Source organism: Mytilus galloprovincialis, chromosome 13 (genome assembly GCF_965363235.1).
Source record: "Mytilus galloprovincialis chromosome 13, xbMytGall1.hap1.1, whole genome shotgun sequence".
Taxonomy (NCBI): Eukaryota; Metazoa; Mollusca; class Bivalvia; order Mytilida; family Mytilidae; genus Mytilus; species Mytilus galloprovincialis.
Genome location: NC_134850.1, coordinates 17,278,865 through 17,294,536, shown reverse-complemented (window position 1 = coordinate 17,294,536; position 15,672 = coordinate 17,278,865). Strand labels below are relative to the sequence as shown.

Sequence of the window (15,672 nt, the reverse complement as noted above, 5' to 3'; positions counted from 1 at the left end):
TGTGTATTGGTATTAATAAAATTAACGGTACCAATTTTCTTGCACCAGATGCGCATTTCGACAATACATGTCTCTTCAGTGATGCTCGTGGCCAAAATATTTGAAATCCAAAGCTTATATAAAAGATGAAGAGCTATAATCCAAAAGGTCCAAAAAGTATAGCCAAATCCGTGAAAGGAATCAGAGCTTTGCATGAGGGAGATACATTCCTTAATTTATAATAATTTCTATCATTTTGTAACAGTAAATTTTAATAACACAAAAAATCCGTATTTTCATGCCAGTACCGAAGTACTGGCTACTGGGGTGGTAATACCCTCGGGGACTAATAGTCCACCAGCAGAGGCATCGACCAAGTGGTAGTAATAAAATTAACGGTACCAATTTTCTTGCACCAGATGCGCATTTCGACAATACATGTCTCTTCAGTGATGCTCGTGGCCAAAATATTTGAAATCCAAAGCTTATATAAAAGATGAAGAGCTATAATTCAAAAGGTCCAAAAAGTATAGCCAAATCCGTGAAAGGAATCAGAGCTTTGCATGAGGGAGATACATTCCTTAATTTATAATAATTTCTATCATTTTGTAACAGTAAATTTTAATAACACAAAAAATCCGTATTTTCATGCCAGTACCGAAGTACTGGCTACTGGGGTGGTAATACCCTCGGGGACTAATAGTCCACCAGCAGAGGCATCGACCCAGTGGTAGTAATAAAATTAACGGTACCAATTTTCTTGCACCAGATGCGCATTTCGACAATACATGTCTCTTCAGTGATGCTCGTGGCCAAAATATTTGAAATCCAAAGCTTATATAAAAGATCATGAGCGTTCGTGATGAATTCAAAGCAAGAAAAGCCCTGCTGAATCACTATTCTGTTTTAGCTGTTATGTGTACATTGTAAGATTTATTAAATATGTAATTTATATTTATTTTCTTCATTTCAAACGGAAAACCCAATCAGGCTTTTAATTGTTATTGACATGGTTAAACCATTTATACATCACTTTGTAGGAAATCAAAACTATTGGGATGATTATGGCCGATTCCCGCCATGTTCATTAAAAGACTTGCTGAGTAGATATCTCGACATCACGACACCTCCATCCCAGGAATTTCTTAGCATTCTATCTGGCTTAGCATCAAGACAAGAGGACAAGCAACGAATCAAACGCATTGCAGAGGTGAGAGAGTAGTCACACATAGTCTGAATACAATGTTGAAAGTTCATCATTTGATAGAGGAAAATAAAGCATTCTTTTAAATTTTACATGTTTAAACAATGAAAATGAACAATTCTTCTGGATCCTTTAACGTATGCTGCTGCTATACAATACCATAAAAATGATTCATTATTTTTTCTCTCTCACGGAACGTGTTATTATAGCTTTGGTTCACGACTCATCCTGCCTTTTCATAATTGTAGAACACAAACGCCTATGAAGACTGGAAAAGTCATGGAATGCCAAATATCCTCGACCTATTGAGAGATTATCCATCGCTACAAGTGACACCTGCATTCCTCATATCACAACTTCCACTCCTTCTCCCTCGTTATTACAGTATAAGTTCTGCATTAGACGCAGCACCAGGCGAAGTCCATGTGACAGTCGCTGTTGTAGAATATCAGACGCCAGGTAAGGGACTAGCAAATGTGTTGTTGTTTTTTCTACGCAATTTAGCCATTAACATGTTTACCGTTATACCTCTGTCTTTTTTATACTCACAGGAAATAATTCTGTCAGATATCAGTATTCATATTTTTGAAGTGTACCCTAATTCTTTTATAATTGGCTTCAAACTTTTATCATGTCACACAATAGTGAATAAAGCGCCAACACATAGTCTGTCTGATTTTAATAAATAATGGTTAATTTTATTTAATAAATCAATCGAACCAACATAGTCTTGAAACGTTTTAAGAATTTTACAATGTTTCAATGGCCATATTAGGCCTCCGTCTCCTTCAGAGCTGGCAAAACTCTTTTAGTAAACTATTCATTCTACATTATTTAATCAATCATATGTGTTGTCATTTACAGATGGAAGACAACATAAAGGTGTTTGCAGTAATTGGTTAAACACTTTACCTGTTGGTCAGGATATCTATTGTTCAGTTAGATCGTGAGTATATAATGACAAGTTTATATGATATAGTAGCGTACTATCAAGCTTATTGTTTATACAAACAGGTATACTACACAATGAAATGGTAGCGCATTATCCATTGAAAATATTATATCAGAAACATATTATTGCTCTTCGAAAAATATTGACGTAATAACAAATCAATCGTTCCATCACATATTTACATATACGAGTAAATATGCAGCAGTACTAAGGTATAACTTGACTAAATGAAACACCTGCAAGATATGCCTGAATATTGATTGAAAGAAACATTTGGCAAATAATGCCATCAAAGCAGATGATATTTTTTGGTCTTTTGTGTATCTGATTAAAGCTACTCCGGAAGCATGTGGTGTGTGTCCTGATGGGTTATTTTGAGTTCACCTGAAAATCCCGTGTATAATTTTTCATAGAATAAATTAATGTTAACCATATAATAAATAATTGCAACAGTAGTATTCTGTTGTTCAATAGTCATATCTCGATTAAGCAAAAACAAATCCGGGAAACAAGAGTTCCATTACGAACAACATTTTTTGTAGTAATAAGTAAACCATCATCAGATTTGCACATGTATGAACTTTACGTACCATACAAAAATGTTGGTAACTGAGTGTCATTTTATATATGATTTTATTAGCTCCTGTAACCATTGACAGTTTTTATATTTAATGCAGGGCACCACTGTTTCATCTTCCAAGTGACACGAAAGTTCCAATTATAATGGTTGGTCCTGGTACAGGAATAGCACCATTTAGAAGTTTCTGGATGCAGCGTAAAATTAACATAGAACTCGCATCTCGAAGTATGTATTCTTATTTAGTTATATGTTTACTGTTAATCATTTAAAGATGAAACCATTGCATTTGGTTTGCCTTTGTTTTTATCAGAAAAGTTTTACTTTTTAAAACGTCGTTTCAAATGCTTGTTTTAAGATCTGTATGCTTGTTGTATAATTCAAATTCATGTATAGCATTGTTAAAAGGTTACTTACGTATAAGCCGAAAAATATGTTTTAGATATATGATAAAACGAAAGAAACAAAACAGCAATGATTATTTGTAAAACTTTAGAACGAACAAATATCAAACATATGATAATCTAGTACATACTTTTTAAATATTATAATGTAAGGAATTCCGGTAATGATACAAATATCTTATCGTTTATATATTGGAAAAAACGATGTTGTTGACATTAGCTGAGTCTGTCTTCTTTTTTTATACGTCCGTCAAAATTTTGACGGGACGTATTATGGTATACAAATGTCCGGTGTCCGTCCGTCTGTCCGGTGTAAACATGTCGCACCGTAACTTGAGAACGACTTATCAAAATTTCATGAAACTTTATATAGTTGTTTCTTATGAATGATGGTCAAATGATCTGTATACTTTTTGGTGAAAATAAGATTTAAACTTTTTGAGTTACGGCACTTTGTAACTAAAACAGGGGTGTGGTTTTTTTCACATGTCGCACCGTATCTCAAAAACTTTTCTTGATTATTGTTTAAAACTTTACACACCTCTTAGTTATATTAATCTTAATATATGTATACTTTTTGATGATGATTCAAAATTTCATTTTTGAGTTTTTGAGTATTTTGTAAAAAAGGGGGAAGTTTTTTTTTACATGTCGCGCCGTATCTCAAAAACAATTTATGATTATTGCTTAAAACTTTACACACTTCTTTGTTATATTAATCTAAAGATCTGTATACTTTTTGGTGATGACTCAAAATTTTATTTTAGTGATATTTGTAAAAAAAAACAGGGTGGGAAAGGGGGGTTGGTTTCACATGTCCCGCCGTGTCTCAAAAACAATAAATGGTTATTGCTTAAAACTTCCTCAGAAACTATTTATGATTATTGCATAAAACTTCCACACAAGACGTCGGGCGTATCATGCGCTCATGGCGCAGCTGTTTATTGTGTATCCTGTCAGAAAAATTTAGTGACATTTGAGAAGACTTTCTGCTCTCATTTCTAGGAATTAAAAAACCCATGTTTTTTCGGAAGCAAAAAGCGTCCGTTAGTGGGATAACGCACGAGTTACGTTTTTCGTTCTTTTTTGTACATAAATAAGGCCATTAGGGACCGGTCAAAATTTATCTACACATAGGACCGGTGCAAAGTGCAGTAGGACAGATACTTTTTTCCGGAATCGCTTTTGTTGGGACATCACTTTTTTCACAGATAATATCCATAGGACACAAGTTTTTTTTTCAAACGATTACTTTGAAATAATTTTTAATACATTTATAACAAAACTTAAAATAACAAGTATAATATACAATATGTAAAAATAAAAATTATTATTTAAAAATTCAGATAGGCATCTTTAATTTTTTTTATAACTTTTTAAAATCAACTTGGATTTTCATCAAACTATGCAGCTATCTTAGATATATATCAAGCTTACTGAATCCCATTTCATTTAGTTTTTTGTTGTATTGTTATAAAATTTAAGAATTAAAGTAATCTTGGTAAAAAAGCTAGGATTTTCAATTCGGACAAAATAGAGATAGTACACTTTAATTTTTTTATAACTTTTTAAATTCAACTTGGATTTTCATCAAACTATGCAGCTATCTTAGATATATATCAAACTTACTGAATCCAATGTCATTTAGTTTTTTGTTGTTTTGCTGTAAAATTTTATTTCACTTATATGGTAAAGTGCAACAAACATACATCATGTACATCATGTACATTACATCATCCAACAAAGTAGCAAAAATTTGGGGGTCACATCAGGTACATTTTCTGTAAGTGGGAAAATGTTAAAGCAATTATTACCATTCCTAATAAAAAACACATTCCAAGGCAACCTATGGGTCTTCAGGTTAAAATATATATAGAGAGTTCAACCAAATGCTATTGAGTTTCATGTTTCTCCTGGAGCTTGTTTTTAAAATTAATATTTAAAGGTATTGATAAAATTCTATATAAGATACATGCAGCTTCATTAATTTTTCAGTTTAACAAACACCTATTTGTGGTTTGATTGCATTATGCAATGTCTTTGTTTTTTTCAATGCTATATTCATAGTATAATTTATGATAATGCCATGCCTGTAATTGTATGTGAATCAACAAAGAAAACATGAAACTGTTGCTTTTGATCATATTATAAAGACAACATATGAGCCGCGTCGGATAGAAATCGACCTTATGCAATTCGACGTCAAACCGAGTAACGTTACGATAAAGTTTCACAAGTTTTAAAAAAGGTAGTTTCTGACGTTATAAAAAAAAACATGTCGCTTTCTGACAAAACTACGTTTTTTCAAAAAAATATTGTGGGGACATTTCTGATCGGATTTTAATGTACTAGGTACCAATAGAAGCAGAATTGTCACAGTTATATTTGTTTAATTTGGATAGATTTTTGTTGTATAACGTTTTCAATTTTTGGTTATATAACCAGTATTGTTTTTGTTCAAAAATTTCTTATGTATTTCAACGAAATTAAATTGTAAAAACTGTAACGTTTATACATGTTCATAACATGAGAAACAAAAGTTATGGTCGACAAAACTATGACAAATTAAACTAGTATACTTTCGACGATTCTTCGTCTTTTAACTCTGTACTGGTGAAAATCCAACATAATATAATATCGTCGCTGGGCTTCTAAAATGTCGTATATGACTTTTTTGGCTAAAAATACTTTTTGACACCAATGGTCAATGGTCTGGGCGGGAGGGAATCTTTGGTATTACAAAATAGCATACAGTTAGACCAATCAAAATGTGTGAAATAAGACATTTAACAAAATTGCCAATGTCAGTTGTTTGTAAAGTTTGCTTCCAAAATGTTGTATGAAAACTTGAAAATCGTTGTAGAACGGCTTTGGGAAAAAAATAATTGTACATTTCTTTATTTCTGTGAAAATAATTTAAGTTCATGGTTAATCCAGAAATGTCAAAGTTTTTATTTCACTGCTATATTTACAAAAATGTTCAAGTTCACATACCACATTTTGGAAGCATGCATTTTGCCAAAATTTTCAAAGACTGTTTGTGAGATATTTTTTTCTTGAAAAATTTGTAATTTACAACATTTTAGAAGCCCAGCGACGATAATGCCTTCCCTTTTTTTAGTCAGTGGGGTTTTATATGAAATTTGTAAAAAAAAAGATATACGGGGAAACCTTACAATTTTAATCTGATTAAATCGAGCCTTTAGCTAACGTATTCCATACATATAGGACAAAACTAGTATATTATTTCTGATAAGTTTAGTAAAAATGCCGATATAAATCTTTCACGGAAACCGCTTTATCCGGTCCGACATGAACATTTTCAAATTATCTGATAAAAAATTCTTCCTGAATCCTGTCCTTTTCTAAATAACATATTTCTCAACCTTAGTATCAGTGTTGGCTAACAGGAATACATTGTTTTGCTAAGGTTATGTATTTCCTAATACGTTCTACATATTGAACTATTTTTACGTTCACGATCTTTTTTTACATTTTATACAAAGTGAAAGTAACACCTGTCTTATGCAATTCTTAAGCTTAACTAAACTTAAGTAATATTCTGAAAAACTATTTCTGGTAGTATAAAACAAAATTTGTGCTGTATTGCAAAACTTCGCTACACACAGTGAGACACGCAAAAACAAAAATAGGTCAAAAGTTATTCATATCATTGTACCGTTGCATTTTGAACAATCTAAAAAGAAACAACAACACAACTATACAATATTAAACAAAGACCAACCCGTGCTGCGTGCAATTTATCTGTTCATATCTATTCAGAAATTTAGAAATGTACGTGTTGCGTGTAATTTATGTTCAATGACATTTCTATTTAGAAATTGAAAGAAAGAGGGAAACTTTTGCATAATACATGTGTACATGTATTTCGAAAACTAATAACTTTCAAAATAAAACCTTTTAAACCCCCTTTTTCATATCCCGACACATGCCTAGAAATCCTCGCTAAAAATTCCGGTCGACCCCCTACGGCAGTCATTAGTAGCTAAAGATCTGATTTTATTCAAGAAATTAATGTATGACCTTCATGTACGTGTCGCTTAGAACACGGCCATATACCAAATGGTCAAAATTAATCATTCATGTAATTTGCTCTATGGGGTGTTTGCAGAATTTCAACGGAGGCAATTTCTTGGCATGACTTTAAAATTAGTATTCGGGCAATAAAATTCCCGATCTATGCATCGGTGGGTCTTACAATTTTGCGTCCGTCCGTCCGTCTGCGTGATTAAGGTAACAATGTTGAAAGATGTAAGCTGTGATATCGGATTAATAAATAATAAACCAAAATTTTATCTAAAAAAAACGTTTATTTTGAAATTTGAACTACTATAATTTAAAGAGATAGTATTTGGGATTTTGATCTGTATGTCACAAATCACTGTTGAACTATTAAATGTATTATGGCAAAAAGCGCGACAACCAGTCGTATCGAAAAATTCTTTGGTTCAATTTGTCATTAATTCCATTCTTTTTTAATGTTGTGGTAAATTTCTACCTTGTAGCGAGAGCAAGAAATATGTACACTCCAAATATGTTAGTGCATTCGTTAACTCAGAACAACAATATGTTCAACTAACCGTATTTAAAGAAGTTTGGAATGCATGTGTCCCTCATATTCAATTTATGAAACCAAAGACGGATCTGTGTAAAACGTGCTTTCAGTTGAGGGATGATATTTCCGGATCAATTTCAGAAGACTGGAAATAAGTGAGAACTCAAAGATTAATTGACCATATACAGTCTGCGCGGACGCAGCGTGAATATTATAAATTATGTACTCAAAGATCACGTGATGAATTTAGTTGGCTGAGTCTCCAATAGGAAAGTATAACACTCCATGTTCAAAAATGTTTGAAAATGTTCATCACACTATTGACTTTTCACAATATATAAACGTGCAACATTCGTCCCAAGAGGTTGGAGCTCTTTACTTTTTAACGCCTCGAAAGTTTCAAATATTTGGAGTTTGCGATGAAAACTTTCCAATGCAAACGAATTATTCTATTGATGAGCAACAAACAATCGGGGAAAATTGAAGTCGGACATATGGACCCAATGCTGTTTTAAGCATGCTCCACCATTATCTGCATGGTAATACTTACGATGAAAAGGCGTGTCATTTTCATGCTGATAATTCTGTGGGACAAAACAAAAATAAAACTTCTTCACATTATCTGTTGTGGAGGTGCGCAAAGGGTTTACACAAAACTATTAGTTTGCATTTTATGATTGCTGGCCACACAGAATGTTTATGTGACGCATGTTTAATTTTGGCATGTTGAAAAAGAAATTTAGAAAGTCGGACGTAAACACTGTATCACAACTGGTTAAAATGATGACAATTCTGCCAAATGCAATAGGTCAGAAGTTTATAATGAAAATGACGATGACGAACACAGCTTAAAGTGGTACAGATGGGGTAATTTCTTCACTAATTATTTCAAACCACCCAGAGGTATAGGAAAATTCTATCACTTTTGATTTACTAGAGTCGTATTTGCGAGAGAAACTCTTGATTAACCGGAGAAAAGACTGGCTTTGCTTAAGGAAAACACAAACGTACCGGAGTTGCTCACGACACTTCCAGAAGTTATTCAGCCAGCAGGGCTGACAAAGAAGAGAATGCGTTATCTGTACAATGAAGTCCGTCCTTTTTTCCAGTATAATTTCCGTGACGAATTTTGTCCTCGTGCTTCAGAGGAGTAACATTTCACATGTACTGGTTACAGTTGGATTGAAAACTAGAGAATCATTTATGTTTTCATTGTAACAATCTTATAAAATAAATTCAATATTGTATACAAAGGCATGTTTTCGTGGCTCTCTCTATAACGAGAAAAGGACCGATAAAGAATAAAATTAATGCACGATAATGCTAATTTCACGACGTTGTCGTGAGATTCTGAAGTTAAATATATGTAGCCGTCACAACTTTGAAATAGCGAAACTTTTAAAAGAAGAAAGCTAGAGTAAAACGGTTTTGTGCATTCAAATTGTATGACTATAAGCAAAATTAATATGAACAAAACTCAAATTGAGATTTTTTTTGCATAAGGTCGATTTCTATCCGACGCGGCTCATATGTTAAATGCCTCTATTAAGTATACTTTTATTTACAATACATTGGAAAAGTAGGATAGGACACCAACTTTTTTATTACTAAGTTGGCATAGGACATCATTTTTTTTTTCAGTCAGAAAGCGATAGGGTTGTAACTTTTATCAAATGTTTTTATTTTTTGCACCGGTCCTATGTGACGATAAATTTTGACCGGTCCCTTAGTTTTCTCGATTGAATTGTTTTACATTGTCATTTCGGAGCATTTTATAGCTGACTATGCGGTATGGGCTGTGCTCATTGTTAAAGGCCGTATGTTGACCTATAATTGTTAATTTGTGTGTCATTTTGGTCTCTTGTGGACAGTTGTCTTATTTGCAATTATATCACATCTTTTTTTATATATCTTTTTAGATCGACAAAGGATCTCTTTTGGTGAATCGTATTTATATTTTGGTTGTCGACACACGATAGCAGACAATATCTTCAAAAATGAACTACAGCAATGCGAAAATGAGGGCATTTTGACCAGATGTTACTTTGCATATTCTCGTGAGCAAGGAATGAAAAAGGTATGAAATTCAGTAGTACTATTAGCTGTGATATTTTATAATATGTTTCCATTGCTGTTATGTCTGACTAGCTTTTTATTTGGCCTTTTGAATTTTGGTCTGAGCGTCACTGATGAGTCTTTTGTATATGAAACGCGCGTCTGATGTATAAACCTGATATCTCTAATGAATATTGTTATCCTTAGTTCAAATAAAAAATACCCACCACCAAATCTTAGACATTTAAACTCTTCCTTTATAGGGGCATGATATGTTTGTAAATTAATTCTAAAAAGCATATCAAAAGTAAAGAACTCCAAGGTAAATTAAAAAAGAAGGAAGTTAATAAAAACGGAAAAAACGTTAACGCAATACTCTATCAATCTATGGAACGATTTGAAAACAACTGACATATTCCTCTTAATATGTGTTTCCCTCGGTTTATGATTGTTATCCGTATTTGTTTCCTCTTTATCGATTTATAACTTTTGAACAGCGACATACAACTGTTGCCTTTATACGCCTGACTAATGTAGAGTATTGCACTGATTATGCATATGTTTAACATTGAAATTTGTACAGGCAATTCTTTTATTGCATATTTCATACTGTTGTCAAGAAGGGTATATCAACTAAAATATATAAAACAAGGTTTTACATTAAATAACATTGAATTGATAGATCGCACTCAATTTCAAATTCAGGTTCACCTATCTGAACAAAATTCTCATATTTAATTTTAACATACTATAAATGTTTAAATTAATTTATTACATTGGTTGCAATAAATTACATTGATTTCCCAGTTAAATAAAAACCGATAATTTCACATGTGAAATAAGTATAGATTATAACATGCCCTTTTCCATATTGGCCCTGGTATCATCCCGAGACTCTCATATCGGCCTCGAGGCTTTAGCCGAGGGCCGATATGGGTCGAGGGATGATACCCGGGCCAATATGGAAAAGACATGTTATAATCTTTTTATCACATATTTAAGTTCTGCAGAAAAGTGAAAAAAGGTCAATTATAACAATTTAATGATACATAAAAGGTAAAATCTTAAACAATTTATCACAATCGTGTCGTTAAGGATGTAATGACGTCACGTCATTAGGAACAGGGCACAATATCAATATCTCTTTTTTGACCCGGGCAATTTTGAGGTTATTGCATATGCAAAATATAAGGTAGTCATAACAAATATGTGATAAACATGTTTATCACATATTTGTTACGAATACGTCTGGTTTTGCATATGCAATAACCTCAAAATTGCCCGGGGCAAAAAATCCATATTGATATTGTGCCCTGATTGTAAATGACGTGACGTCACTGTGTCCTTAACGACACGTTTGTGATAAAATGTTTAAGATTTTACCTTTTATCTTTCATTAAATTGTTATAATTGACCTTTGTTTCTCTTTTCTGCAGAAATTAAATATGTGATAAAAAGATTATAACATGTCTTTTCCATATTGGCCCTGGTATCATCCCTCGACCCATATCGGCCCTCGGCTAAAGCCTCGAGGCCGATATGGGAGTCTCGGGATGATACCAGGGCCAATATGGAAAAGGGCATGTTATAATCTATACTTATTTCACTCTCTGACGTCATACAACAATAGGCGTTGTCAAGACGTCGATAACGTCGGATCAAAACAAATTGTAAATGCGTTTTTCTACATTAATTTCATAAAAAAAGCCATTTGACAATGTAATAAAAAGTATAACTAATCGCCGTATTTGAATATAAAAAATAAGACAACTTGTGACCGAACGACGCTATGGATTAAAGTCGTGCTGCGCACTTGTTTAATCCATGCGTCGTTCGGTCACGCGTTGTCTTATTTTTTGATATTCAAATACGGCGATTAGTTATACTATAACAAATTACAAAAAATAAAATAAAAATAAAAACAAAACAAATAAACCCACACCAAATAACAAAAAAGACAAAAAAAAAACCCCAATGCATTGGCTCTCAACAACATACAGGCTTTTCATACTAACTGTAGTTATGATATCAGAAGAATACTAACATCTTCATTACCCATAAACATAAATAGAAATAGAGTACGTGCAATATTTTTCTTGGCCTGTTTGATTTCATGTTTTAGGTAAGAAATATACGCAAATCCTCATTTTACCGGAGCAAGAATAATTTGTGGGGGTCAATATAAAGCAACGAAATGGTCCCTGTATCTTTTTTCAATGTTGATATTCTGTTTTTTTCAATAAATAAACCACATAATGAATAAATGCTTACCATATTTTATCATTTGAAACAAAAACAAAAAAAATTCTTATTTTAATGTTTTGTCTCATTCGTAGGTAACGCCTTTTGAACTCCGCCTACTAACCCAATATGAAATAGTCACTCAGTTTCTTTTAGCCAAAGATATTCATTGAAATATATAGGAGGTAAGATAAACATTGGACATGTACCTTATATAATGTTTCATAATTGTGTAATATTTCAGACATATGTTCAAGATTTGATCCAAAGAAATGCGACAGATGTATTCAGATTGGTTGTAAAAGAAAATGGACATTTCTATATTTGTGGCAGTATTCAGATGGCGTCTGACGTTAAACAGATGCTACGATATGTGATTCAAACTATAGGCAGGCTATCTGATTCTCAGGTGGATCAGTACATGGATACAATGAAGGTGAGAACATATATATTCATAATTGATTTTATTGTTTGCTCTCTCTCTGATATGTTACATTCTAAATTATGAAGACAGTTAACTGATATTATTAATATAAATTGGTTATTAGATGAAAAACATAAGTAATGGCGCCGTTCTCTTTGCTTTAGGTGTTTAACTTGCACATGTAATTTTTTGTTTTTCATGAATTGATATATCTTAACCCCCTGTGTGCTGACAGTGACGTTTAACACAAATAATCAATCAATACATTGTTTTTTAAATTGTTTCTAATTGCAGGAAGAGAACAGACTACATGAAGACATATTCGGTCTAGCTGTCCGATTGAAAAAAAGATAGTGACTTATGAACGGGTTATATACTTTGTAAGTGTCTGACATTAAATTAATATTGATTCAATTACGTCACATAACATAATGATTGATAATATAAAGGTTCATATTGGGGCAAACAACTTCCTCTTGTCGAGTCAGGAAAATGTACTAGTATTGACATGTCAGTGTAGTTATTCAAAAAATAAACTCTACACATTCATTATCAATCATACGTATAAAACACCGAAATCACCAATTGAATAGCTTTAATAGCTATATAAACTCATCATAGATACCAGGATTGAAATTTTACATTTACGCCAGACTCGCGTTTCGACTACAAAAGACATCAGTGATGCTCGAATAAAAAAATGTTAAAAAGGCCAAATCAAGTACATAGTTGAAGAGCGTTGAGGACCAAAAAATTCCTAAATGTTTTGCCAAAAACAGCTCAGATAATCTATTCATGAGGTATTGATTGGCACACTATGTATTTACAAAAGTTTTGATCTATCGTATAAAGTGAGAGACCATGAAGATATACAAATAAAAAAAAAATAGCCAGATATCGCAGTGTATATAAATAGTTGAACAAATCAACACTTTTAAGTTAGAAGGCAGTTCCTGTATAACTTATTATTACTGTTATCAATAGAACAGAAATTAGATTCTTAGAATTTAAAAAAAAACAAAACAAGAAAAAATAAAAAGATTCATGTATTTGAAATGGTTATTCATTTATAAAATGATTATTATCAGTATAATCTCTTTACAGGGCTGACAATGTGCCATAAGTCAACGATTGTTGTTCAGAAACTACTGAATTGAATGACTGTTGTTTTTATTTGTTGTTATTCAAACTGTGATATACTTTTTTTATTTGTTTAAAACATGAGCGAAATAGTATTTGTTGCCATTTAAACTGTGATATATTTTTTTTATATTTACATGTGATATATATTTGCACTTTTTATATTCAAATAAAATTTTACTATTTTAGAATCTATACGAATGTGGGTTATATTCTAAAAAAGTACACAAAAACGCCTCAATTCCTACAAACATTGCAAAGTAATGGAAATTCCACCAATGACGTAATTGTATAAACGTCATTTCAGCTTGCAAAAAATAATATAACCCGCAGTCCTGTAGATTCTTAAACTGCAAGTTAGTGTGTTTGTGTGTGTTTTACATTTGTCGTATACTATACATTCTTATTTATAATGATGAAATAAATTTTCTACACTTAAAATAAAATTGTTGTATTTAATACTAAAGCATCACCGACGAGTCATTGATTGTCTGAAGTTTCTCCTGGTAAAGTAAAGTGTTGAGAGCTTTGGTAATATTATACCTACCACTGGGTCGACACCTTGATTTTGGGCTGTTTGCTTGTATTTCAGCATTGGCATGCAAATACAGACATTGTTTTATGGAAAAGTACATTTTGGAAATCATTTGAAATTAAGAAATGTATCTGTTTTATTCATAGCTCTGATTCCTTCCTTTTCCGCTTTTATTTTTGTCATCATTTCTCTGTGGTTTATAATCAGCTCTTTATAGTTTGTTTATATTCCCACTTTTTGGGGGTCAACACTATGCGCTTTTCATTCAGAAATTTATAAAACAGGTAGGTCGGAATTGCATTTGCAGATAAATTACTTACACCGCAAACATTTTAACTTCGAACCATTTCAGTTTCTAAAGGACTTTTCACTTGATACAAAATGCTTATAATTTTGTAAAGCCTACAATTCAGGGGTTGCCGTGTGTTGCTGTGTTGCATATTTGTTTTTCGTTCATTTTCTGTGCAATATTTTGGCCGTTAATTTCCTTGTTCGAATTGCTTTGCGTTCGATATTTCAGGGCAATATGTAGCTGACTGTGTATTATGGGCTTTGCTTAATGTTGAAGGCTGTACGGTGCTGGTGACCTATACAGTTGTTAATTTTAGTGTCATTTGCCTGATTTGGTTTCCTGTGAAGAGTTGTCTCATTGGAAATCATATCCCATCTTCTTCTTTTTTTATATATTATTTGACATTTCAATTACAAAATAAAGATGAAAAAGAGTCCTAAGAACACAGGAAAAGTATTCCTTATTTGGGAGGTAGTTTCACATTTTTGGAATTAGTCGCTATCTGTATTTCTTATTTGGAAGGTAGTTACTCATTTTGGGAATTATTCTCAATCTGTTTTCCTTATTTGGGAGGTTGTTACTCATTTTGGGAATATTTCCTATTTGTTCAGTTTTGATTTTTCTAGACATCTAAAATGTAATAATTTAATTTCTGTGTCATTTGGTCTCTTGTGGGGAATTTTCTTATTGTCAATCATACACGTACAACATCTTTTTTTTTATATGTACAATGAAACCTGTTTAACCCGAACCTCTTCGCTACTTAAGATTTTTTTTTATCGCGACATAATTGAAAAAAAAACCAACATCCCACATATATCTCACTAGCTTTGCAGGTCCTTATTCTTTTTCCTTTACATAATTATGTATAAAAACGGATAAAATTTCAATGCAAAAAAAAACCCAAAAAAAAAAAAAAAAAAAAAAAAAACCGCAAAAAACAACATCAAGTGTCTGTCAGAGCAAACATATTGTGCTTGGTATTTTATTTGTGGGAAGTTTTGCAAGATGTTTCAAAATCGTTCATTTTCTAACAGAGCGAATTGTTACTAAATGCATTAAAGGAATATAAGACCGAGGAATTGATTCACACTCTCAAATTTGAGTCTCTTGTTGAATTGAGTTATTAGCTTATTACTCATTAGAAATATATCTCAAGTGTCAAAAACTATCAGGTTTACCTCTAGACATATTTTATTCTATTGGGTTGTTGTCTCATTAACGTACCTAGTCATATTCGTTTCTTCATTCTTAAAGGAGCCATTATAACAAAGCCTTTACAAGTAATAAAAG

The 15,672-nt window shown here is 32.2% G+C and overlaps 1 protein-coding gene across 1 annotated transcript in view; it reads left to right on the top strand.

Moving 5' to 3' along the window:
- The window catches only part of LOC143057637 (nitric oxide synthase, inducible-like), a 32,367-nt gene extending 18,378 nt beyond the window's left edge, over nt 1-13,989 (top strand). The window contains exons 18-25 of the mRNA XM_076230990.1: nt 1,020-1,189; nt 1,432-1,642; nt 2,048-2,129; nt 2,813-2,940; nt 9,612-9,769; nt 12,233-12,424; nt 12,707-12,792; nt 13,517-13,989. Coding sequence (XP_076087105.1) covers nt 1,020-1,189; nt 1,432-1,642; nt 2,048-2,129; nt 2,813-2,940; nt 9,612-9,769; nt 12,233-12,424; nt 12,707-12,766 — 1,001 coding nt within the window. The 3' untranslated portion in view covers nt 12,767-12,792; nt 13,517-13,989. The remainder of the gene's footprint in view (nt 1-1,019; nt 1,190-1,431; nt 1,643-2,047; nt 2,130-2,812; nt 2,941-9,611; nt 9,770-12,232; nt 12,425-12,706; nt 12,793-13,516) is intronic.
- The last annotated feature ends 1,683 nt before the right edge of the window (nt 13,990-15,672 follow it).